Source organism: Lingula anatina, chromosome 1 (genome assembly GCF_051362555.1).
Source record: "Lingula anatina isolate TDL-2025a chromosome 1, LinAna3.0, whole genome shotgun sequence".
In the NCBI taxonomy this organism is placed as follows: domain Eukaryota; kingdom Metazoa; phylum Brachiopoda; class Lingulata; order Lingulida; family Lingulidae; genus Lingula; species Lingula anatina.
Window position 1 is genome coordinate 13714362 of NC_141767.1, and position 9378 is coordinate 13723739.

Consider the following 9378-nt stretch of genomic DNA (forward strand, 5'->3'; position numbering starts at 1 on the left):
AACTTATAGGTTTTTCAGCAAATAACGGTTATGAAATTTAAGTGATCTTCTGAAATTCGGGCACTGGCAGGCAAATCTACCAATTACCATGTACCGGACAGCCGATTTTTATTTTACTTCCACCTTACCAAACTCTACTATCTACCAAAAATGTGAAATCAAATTATAAACTTACACGTAGTTAGGTCATTTGAAAGTATGTTTACGATTCCTTGTTTCCTATTTGTATATGACGATGTGCGTTTAATGTTTCTTAACCGAGCGTCATACACTATAGAACATTGGAACACAACCTTGGAAATCTTACTAAAAAACTTTCTAGTATTAATTCATTTCCTTTTTTTTTTGTTCAAGCATGTTCTTTATCAAAATTGAATTATACAAAGATAAAATGTTTAAAAAATGTCAAGGGGGGGGGGTCGAAGAAAAATGATTGGGGAAAAATTTCCATGCTGTCAAGTCTGTATCACCATAGACTGAAATCATGTTCCCGGGCTCAACTCTTTCCATGAACTCAGCAATGAAGCCTTAACATCTTTTTTAATTTTTATTTGTGACGAGCCAAATTCATTGCAATCTGTCGCCATTATGGACATCCGTGCTTAATTTCCTTTTTCAATATTTTTAAACAATTAATGCATACTAAACACCGATTAATTGTAAAAACTTTGAAATATCCAAATGATATAACAGTGGTCAATCGCAAAACTCGCTTTATTTTAACACGGAAAAAAATCTCCATCAATTGGGCATAAAAAACAAAAATCATGCTTACCAAATTATTTTTACATTATCTCGTCATCACATCGGAGCCATACATCAAGTACGCAATAATATCGACCATATCTTGGCAAATATCATCACTTCCCGTCAGTGTCAACAATATAGAGCACATTGCGATCAATACCAGCTAATGCGAAGAGTCGTCATAGAAAAGGTCGTGACACACTTCCTGGAATATTGCATAGATATATGAACGTTGAGGATCCAGCCCACTGATAGTTTAGGCAGCTACATGATTATGAAGACACCAAGAAACACTCAATCAAAGCTGCAAGTAAGTCATTTTAATTTTGGCTGTCGATAATAAACGTTAGCTTGTTTTTTTAAGATAAAATACCACAGTTATTTATTTGTTATTGGGATAAGTTGTTCACAGCGAATCGCAGTATTAAAGGTTTCTTATAGCATATGTAGTATGGCATATTCAGAAACGACACTCCGCCTTTTAAGACCTGCCTGAGGTTCGTAATTAGTTGAATAACCAATTAAAGAGTATTAGATGACGTGAGTATGGATTTTCACATAAAGCCGGATAAAGCACAAGCAAGCTCGATTGATTTGTTTTCGAGCGAGAAGGTGGGGAGAAGAAAACGTAATTAAATCATTGTACGTCTCATAGAACGGTTGTGAGTTGTGTACTGACGGGTATGCGTGGTACTCTCGTCAAGGATAGGCCGGCTGGGTGATGAGGTAGTTATTGTGCAAAAAAAAAAATAATAATAATAATAAATAAAAAAATAAAAATGCCGTTGGAACAGAGATGTCTACAGCTAGTGAACAGAAAGAGAAATATCTGTGAATATCTTGTGAAATTCAATCACTCTCTGGCCCCGGTTGAGGATAGGTATGTGATGCACAAACACATCTTGGGTATGAGAACCAACTGGAAGCGTAGGTTCAAATGCGCAGTACCGATAGGATTGTGTGGTAACTAGAAGGCGAGGAATAACAAGATTTTGGTTGTATTTCACATTCAACATACCTTCTAGTATGTTCAGTCTTTTTAGGGCGATTGGAATTCTTTATGCACCAAAACAACTGGATATTGTACATTGCCTTAAACAACGCATTATATGAAGTGCTAGGTAGTTGCTGGTCATTGGAGACCGATTTTGCAGCTGCCGAAAACCGTGTAACACGCGTCCTTATCATAAGGTGGTGGTTTAATTGATTTACACGTTGTCCCTTGGAGGGTATTGTGCCTCATTATTGTCCAATATTTTTGTAGTCAATAGAAAATACATGCTATTCCTTGTAGTAATGAATTAATACAGAAAAAGATACTACTAAATAAACAATAAAGTTCAAGTTTCCAGGTAGAACACTGGATTCGAGCCAAAATGTTTCGACTAAAATTTCATTATCCTTTGAATTCGTTATTTTATCCAAAAAATCCGTTATCATTTCTCTATACTAGATGAATATATAGGGGCTCAGGTTTCATTACATATCCAAGATTCCAGAGAATTCGATTCGATTCGATTCCTCTGTGTACATAACATTATTTTTTTATGTTCCGATATTTAATAGTCTCAATTGCACTTGGAAATTCATATCAAAACCTTTTCATGAAATTCAATACTATGCGTGTATGGAAAAGTTCTTTCTAATGTCGATATATTTAACGATATAATATTTAACAATGGCCGTCCCATTCCTGTGGTCTTACATTTTTGGTATCAGACTTTCTTATTTTGTATCTAAAGTTCAGTAAATTTTCAGCTAATATGAGGGGCTATCAGTGGGTCATTAGAGCTACTACCAGCTATGTACATGTATATAGCTTTCAAACAAATATATCACAGCCCCGAGGGAATATAAGAATAGGGTCCACTGAAAGAAAATAGGCCCCAATCGAGGCTGTGACCCATATGCAATCACTGATGATGGGTCTATCATTCCCCGAAGCTTCAAATTTCTGACAGGTATGGTTTAGGAGAAAATAGTAGGAATTACAAATTGAAAAAAAAAATATCTACCCCCGCCCCACTGTGCACTATGTACAACCCTGACGACAGGTATATTAATTCCCAAAAGGTCTAGTTCCTCATTTTAAAAATTCACGAGGAGATAGATATTACGAACGCACGAGATAACATGATTTCGTTACTTTTGATACATTAGAGGCTGTTCAACCAACCGGCAGTTTTTGGGGCCTTCCAGTGAATTTAGGGTGTTCAAAGAATATACCATCATTTGCTGTTTTAATAATTTACTTAACTAGGAACTGACCAACACATAAATTTAGTAATTATGGTTTCGATCTGTTTCTTTGGTATTTTGTGCCTAAAATAACAGAACTAAAAGCTACGTTTAATATCGCCGGACAAATAAGGCACAAGTTTTTAACCAGCTGTCAACGTCACCTAACCTGTGCATCTAAACTACTTTGAATAATTTACATGACAAAGGGCTAAAAAAATTCTTTCGATGCAACACGTGTAAAAATGTTACCTGTTTAAATGATGAACACGGCTATAAATTACTCTTAATTTCTTCACGTTCTATTTAGTCACAGACCCGGATGCAATGCAAGGTTAGGTGTAAAACGTGAAGATACAGACCAAAGGCATCAGCACACTTGATACTCTTTCACTAGCTTTACCTCAAGATGGTTATAAGGTCCTTTTTTACTGCAGTTGTCATTGTGACAGGTAGGTAATTGGGGTATCTATGATACAAGCATTTTGAAGGAGTGCAAATGTATGACATTTTGCTGAATAATGAATTAACAACCAGTTAATCGAAATTTCCTTGAATGTCATATTTTGTTACATTACAAGTGGTGATACAATGACGGACAGATGCCATGGCCACTCGAGAGTGTATGATATCACTTTAAGAGCTCTGTTTGAAATACGTGCCCACGTGTGCTTGAAATACGTCGAAGTGTGCTTAAATTTTTCTCTATATAGCCTAATGAACAGAAATAGAAATAGATCATATCATAGACTTATAGATTTTATGGTATTCATCACCACGAGCGCCTTTATTAGGTTGTTACTACGAAGAGCTGAAAAGCATGGGACATTGGCAGTAATTTTCAAACCAGTTTAACATTATCTAAAAACGTCTTTTTCTTAATTCGTAAGGGTACCAAAATATCGCTTTTCATTACTTTTCGGTATTTCGATAACTCTAAAAATGATTTCAACATTTTGATATTAACTCTAGTGTAATCTGCTAAAATGCATACACTTTTAAGGGTATCTGGTGGCGACAACAAAAAGCATAGGGTCGAATCCAGTTGCATTCACCACTGTTGCCACATCTACTGTCAGCTCTGCGGTCAGCCATGCTCAGCAGATTAATACTGCACAAAACAATATGACGACGACGACTACGGCCCCTAAAAGCATCAGTGCAGCGTTAGCTACAACGCCTACACTTATTGCGAATTCCGAGTCACCCACAACGACAAATGTAACCGTAACCAAGAGTGCTTTAGACACTTCTTCGAGGCCTGCCACAGACAAAAGTTCCAGTGGCACAGAAAACGATAGCGGCACAAAAACGGATCATGTTACAGTGGGGGGCAATCGTTCTATCTCTCTCGGTACCTCTGAGCCAACAGCTCCATCCCCAGCAGCATCTGGTTGCCCACCAAATGGTACAAGTAACGACCCAAAATGCAAGACTACAAGCACAATCCCCAGTACAAGTAACGATAACAGAACGGGAACGACCAGCGCTTTGACCAATTTGACACTATTGTCCGAGACCAGAGGAAGACCGACCACGCCGATCGTGAAGAATCTCCAGCAACAGCAGTTAACAGATTACGAACACGCTGTTATTGGGTTAGCTGTCACATTGGCGGTTATTATGATCGCTGCAGTCGGCATGGTCATCCACAAGTGTCGCCGTTCAAACATGTAGGTACCCTGTATTAAATGCTCTTAACTTTAAAAACTAAAACTGAATTAGGGTTTAAACAACCACAGAGAGAGGAAGTAACGTTTGTTTAAGATATTGCCTTATAACGCCTATTTGGTTTAAATAATACCAAACAAGTTGGTATGATAAGACACGGTTTACACTGTACATTTAACATCGTTATATTACAGGTACGGAGTTTCATACCCGGAAGAAGGGTCAAAAAGTCTGCGAGGGCAGTACGCGAGGTAAAAAGTAAAAAAATGTATTTAGCTTTGGCCATGTTCCTTAAAATTGTTGTTTATACGTGTCAGTTTCCTGATATAATTTTTCAATAACATTTTACTAAAAGCCGCTGATAACTACAGTAACATCAAATTCTTCACCAATCTATACCAGTCGGTCACCTATGCCTCTTTTTTAATTTTCCCCTTTTTGCCTGGATCAATTCTCTATCGTTCTATTGTTTTGCAGATTCTACGATGACACTATACTTTAATAGGACCAAGAAGGCAACGGGAAAACAACTACGTGGAAAACTGCGATGTGTGGTGTTGGGGAAAAATCATCTGCAAGGGTCAGTAAAAAAGCACCTATGGGACGAGCATATCAAAAGACGTTTGGGGAGCACATAGACTACATGAAATTAGAAAGTTTAATCTGTGGACTATCATATTTCAAGCCTGCCTAATAACCTTTCCAGAACATTTGTACATGGCATGAATGCATATTTACGATATGCCTTCCAATGAACTTGTGTTGAATATTTACTGTAACAGTTGAATCTCTTATCAAAACGAGGGGGGGGGGGTCATAAATGTGTTTGTGTGTGTGCGTGTGGAGTAAAATAAAGTCAAACAAGGAAATATAACCCAAACTAAAAACAAAAATGCGTGACTAAGCCCATATATTTTGGTACAAATGCCTCTATAAATATTAAAGTTAAAAGAGGTTAGTATATTGAATTTTTTGTTGCAGTGCACTCCTTTTTGTTTCTTTTCTCGTTTTTTACTAGTATGTGCATATAATTTGTAAAACGTCTTTTATTTAGACATTGCAAGATAGGTTTGTTTTCTAGTGAAAATTAAACATATACACATCCATTAATCAAACTTAGTTGTGAGTATAAATTAATTTCTAGGAATAATGTTCAGTACTTAAAAATTTAACTCGTATCAACTTTTTACCCAAATGAATACCATGTGATAATACTATAGAAAAATGTGCCACCGAGGCAATTTTTACATCTTTTAATGGCAGTTCCTCCAGGGCACCAGTATAATTGTTTTTCAGTTTTTTTAGCGTCTTCTATATCATTTGTTTGTAGAATATCTCTTGCCAGACAACTGAAGGCTTTAATATCTTATCTGGTTTTCAAATTTAAATTTCAATCGTTTAAGCAATCACATACCTTTTATTATTGTCTATGAAACTATAGCATTAATACATGGGGACATGAAAAGTTATTACAATATTATTGACTTATCTGATTCATTATCCAAGATTTTATTCAAACAAGAAAAGAAATAGAATTAAATGAAAATAATTTGCTAGCAGTCGTTTCTCATCCCATGTAATAAGAAGTATGATAACCAGGTACAGTTAAACAAGAAATCTTAATAAACAGAGATATTTTGTCCATACATGAATTTTTTCTTTTTACATGGACTGTGTTTTTTTAAATCACAAATGCATTTAAATAAAGACATAAACATCTTCAACAATCTCTGAGTCATTTAAAGAAAGAAATCACTATCATTGCACATTTTCTCATGATAAAGTGCTAAAAATCATGAAGTCAACTACTTTACACCAAGCATAGAAAAAAGTGGTAATTTGAGGTTAACAAACAACAGAAGGATGGTCAATTTGTTTCAGAAAATAATCTATGTTGAAAAAGTTATCCATTCCAGTGTTACTGCAAGGAGGCCTTTGTAAATATCCCATATAATAATAATAATAATAATAATAATAATTTCTATATAAATACTGTATTTTTGGGGGAGAGGCCACCATGAGTAGTACTCACTCTTATTACCACTGATACACTAGTGTCAAAACTGGATTCTGTCATAAATCTCAGGAAAGCAACATTAAAAATAAAGATATTATATAAACATAACAAACAAGTTTATTTTAATAAAAAAATAATAATAATCCTAATAATACCTAAGTTAAATAAATAAACTAAAAAAACAAATATGCCCTGGTTGCATACCCCCAAAGCTGATAACACTAGTATTTGAGATCATTGGTAAGTCTGCAAAAGTAAGTTTTAGTATAGATAAATATCTCCTTAAAATCAAAAGTATACAAATCAGTCATCAATACATCTATTAGTAATAAATAACTATATCTATCTATGATTTTCACTTTCATTTGACTACTGTAATAAATGTCTAACTTCAAAGTTCCAGCACTCCTCTCTGTTTCAGCAACACATCTAATTCACATTCTAACTTCTTATTTGTTCCTCTCAAGCCTTTAATAACATTAGCAGACCACTGAAAATATTCCTGCACTCTGTTCTCTGTCCAGCCATTAGGAGTACATCTGTTAAGGTCACGGAGATTATACAATTTATCTGCTAGTTTGACCAGTTTTGCTTTGGGACTAGAGTGTGGGGCATGTTCAATCTGCTGGAGTTTTCGCTCTGCTTTGGGAAGAGATTTGTCATCAGTCACCTCTCGAACTATATCTGAAAAAAAAAAAAAAAGACAGACAGTTACAGAAAAATCATTCCTGATGTGCTACAAATTCATTGTCAGCTTCATTTCCACTGTTCATCTTCACCTACAATATTTTAGATACATGTATACATTAACAAACTTAAACCAAAAATGTATATATTCATAGAACAGGTACACAAGTACAAAACAGGACAATTATTTAGTATGTCCAGTTTCCCATTCATGTTTAAATTAACCTAACTTCATTGTAAACCAATAAATACAACAAGAATGTCCATCAATAAATTTTCCATTTAATTTTAAATGACTCAAATTAGTCCCCATTTTAAATCCGTCTTAAGAAATTCAAAAGACACTAAAATAGTTTCCATATGCACCCCCCAACCCTCAATGGTTGCGACCCCTATGCCTATACATCCCTTTTCTTGTATCAACAGTTTGTTTAAAATTATCCATTCCAGTATTAATGCAATGACCATCTAAAAGGGTAAATGGAAGGTTCCACTTTCAAAAAGACAGTGAAATTGGAGCACCACTGGTGAAGGTGGTGCCAGGGGAGCGGAGTCTGACAGTTTCTCAGCTTAAAACATACTTGTGACTGCACTCCCAAAGGTCTCCTCTAGTTCCTTAAATGTAGTTTTTGTGTCTTCCACTGTATCATGCAGTAGAGCAGCCTGAGGAAAAAAATTTGGATTGATAAACACACATACACACACACTAGGCATTATTATACAGAGAGTAATTTGTTCTTTGTAGGCAGTTACATTAATGCCAAACCATCCATCCATTCCAATAAAGGAGCTTGATAGGTTACTAAGACATAATAAAACACTATTATTTCCTTTTTAAAGCCCACAATTCAAAATTCACTTTAGTTTTCAATGATACTTGTATTTCATATATTAGAAAATTTCATTCACTTTGGTAGCATGGGTATTTTATTTCAGTCAAAGAGCATGTACCTAATTGTCACAGTCAGTATTAACGTACCTGTATAACATCTAAGTCTGTTATATCAGCTTCTTCTGTGAGAATGTAAGCCACCCCTAAAATGCAAATTATCCATACAATTTATAATTTAATATAATATAACTTAATTGAAGGGAAACCAACTCTACATAGAAGATTCAACATTCCACAATAAATACATTGTATTAACCACATACAGAAATATTATAAATTCCATTTTACTACCAGGGGGTTATGACAATTACTCTGTTTGCTGTCATACCATGTGGAACTTCAAAGGCTACCCTTCAAAAACCACACTTAAAAAAACCCAATCAACTAACTCTGAATGTTGGAATGGATTAACCACTGGAAATGGGTAAATGAAAATATAGTCATTTACCCCTCATTTTCAAAAAACGACCCCCCCCCCTTTGAAATTGCTCGCTACGGGCCTGTAATTAATCATTTTTTTGCAGCACATCTAATCATACTTATAATATTCAAAGAATATGCAGATCAATAGTACAAAAGTAATGTCAGCTTTCATTACAATTTTGCATCATTCATTACATCTCTGATCGTGTCGACACAGTAATTATTTACCACGGTGGGCTGACTTTAAAAAGAATGCTGACTAAACATACATGTAATGCCATCTTGCTCTTATTCACTGTTAGAGTGTAGATCTATTAATTTTAATCACGTCTGCGATGAAATGCAGGCGTAGATCTGACTACTGGTACAAACCTATGGGATGGTTGATGTATGGGGTTTGCTCTCGGTCCTTTCGTCTTTGTTTACTGTGTTTGAGAGCGGCAAAATTAGTACATTTGATCAAAATCTGTGCTGGTACCCGATCCATTTTATGATAGTTTGCTTCGGTTGTGTTTTGTCTCAACTACAGCATGCAGGTCACCACAGTAACGTGGATAGTTTGTTCCATGTAAGTTTTCCTTCAAATTACAATATAAAACTGAGCGAAGGGTACAAATATATTGATCAACTGACCCTTCGAACCGTGATATACGAAAAGGACCGACGTAAGAGGGAGAAAATAAACGCAACGTACGACAAGCTT

General features: G+C 35.3%; 2 protein-coding genes across 2 annotated transcripts; one reads left to right on the forward strand and one right to left on the reverse strand.

Moving 5' to 3' along the window:
• The first annotated feature begins 878 nt into the window (after window positions 1-878).
• On the forward strand, window positions 879-6302 carry LOC106171166 (uncharacterized). The gene is made up of 5 exons (XM_013551347.2): window positions 879-1057; window positions 3296-3437; window positions 3989-4658; window positions 4851-4907; window positions 5134-6302. Exons 2-5 carry the CDS (start codon window positions 3395-3397, stop codon window positions 5156-5158), a joined length of 795 nt encoding a protein of 264 aa, XP_013406801.2. The 5' UTR covers window positions 879-1057; window positions 3296-3394; the 3' UTR covers window positions 5159-6302.
• Window positions 6290-9363, reverse strand: LOC106171167 (guanosine-3',5'-bis(diphosphate) 3'-pyrophosphohydrolase MESH1). Its single transcript, XM_013551351.3, has 4 exons — window positions 9048-9363; window positions 8340-8395; window positions 7942-8023; window positions 6290-7357 (listed from the first exon to the last, which is right to left on the reverse strand). The coding sequence occupies exons 1-4, from the start codon at window positions 9160-9162 to the stop codon at window positions 7065-7067; spliced, it is 546 nt and encodes a 181-aa protein (XP_013406805.2). The 5' UTR covers window positions 9163-9363; the 3' UTR covers window positions 6290-7064.
• Between the last annotated feature and the right edge of the window lie 15 nt (window positions 9364-9378).

Bases quoted from the DNA above. Each gene is read 5' to 3' on its own strand.
- LOC106171166 (XM_013551347.2), top strand. From the start codon at position 3,395: ATGGTTATAAGGTCCTTTTTTACTGCAGTTGTCATTGTGACAG. The intron at 3,438-3,988 runs GTAGGTAATTGG...TACACTTTTAAG, and splicing joins TGCAGTTGTCATTGTGACAG to GGTATCTGGTGGCGACAACA. The intron at 4,908-5,133 runs GTAAAAAGTAAA...ATTGTTTTGCAG, and splicing joins CTGCGAGGGCAGTACGCGAG to ATTCTACGATGACACTATAC.
- LOC106171167 (XM_013551351.3), bottom strand. From the start codon at position 9,162: ATGGATCGGGTACCAGCACAGATTTTGATCAAATGTACTAATTTTGCC. The intron at 8,396-9,047 runs GTTTGTACCAGT...TTTGCATTTTAG, and splicing joins ATACATCAACCATCCCATAG to GGGTGGCTTACATTCTCACA. The intron at 8,024-8,339 runs GTACGTTAATAC...TTTTTTCCTCAG, and splicing joins CAGACTTAGATGTTATACAG to GCTGCTCTACTGCATGATAC.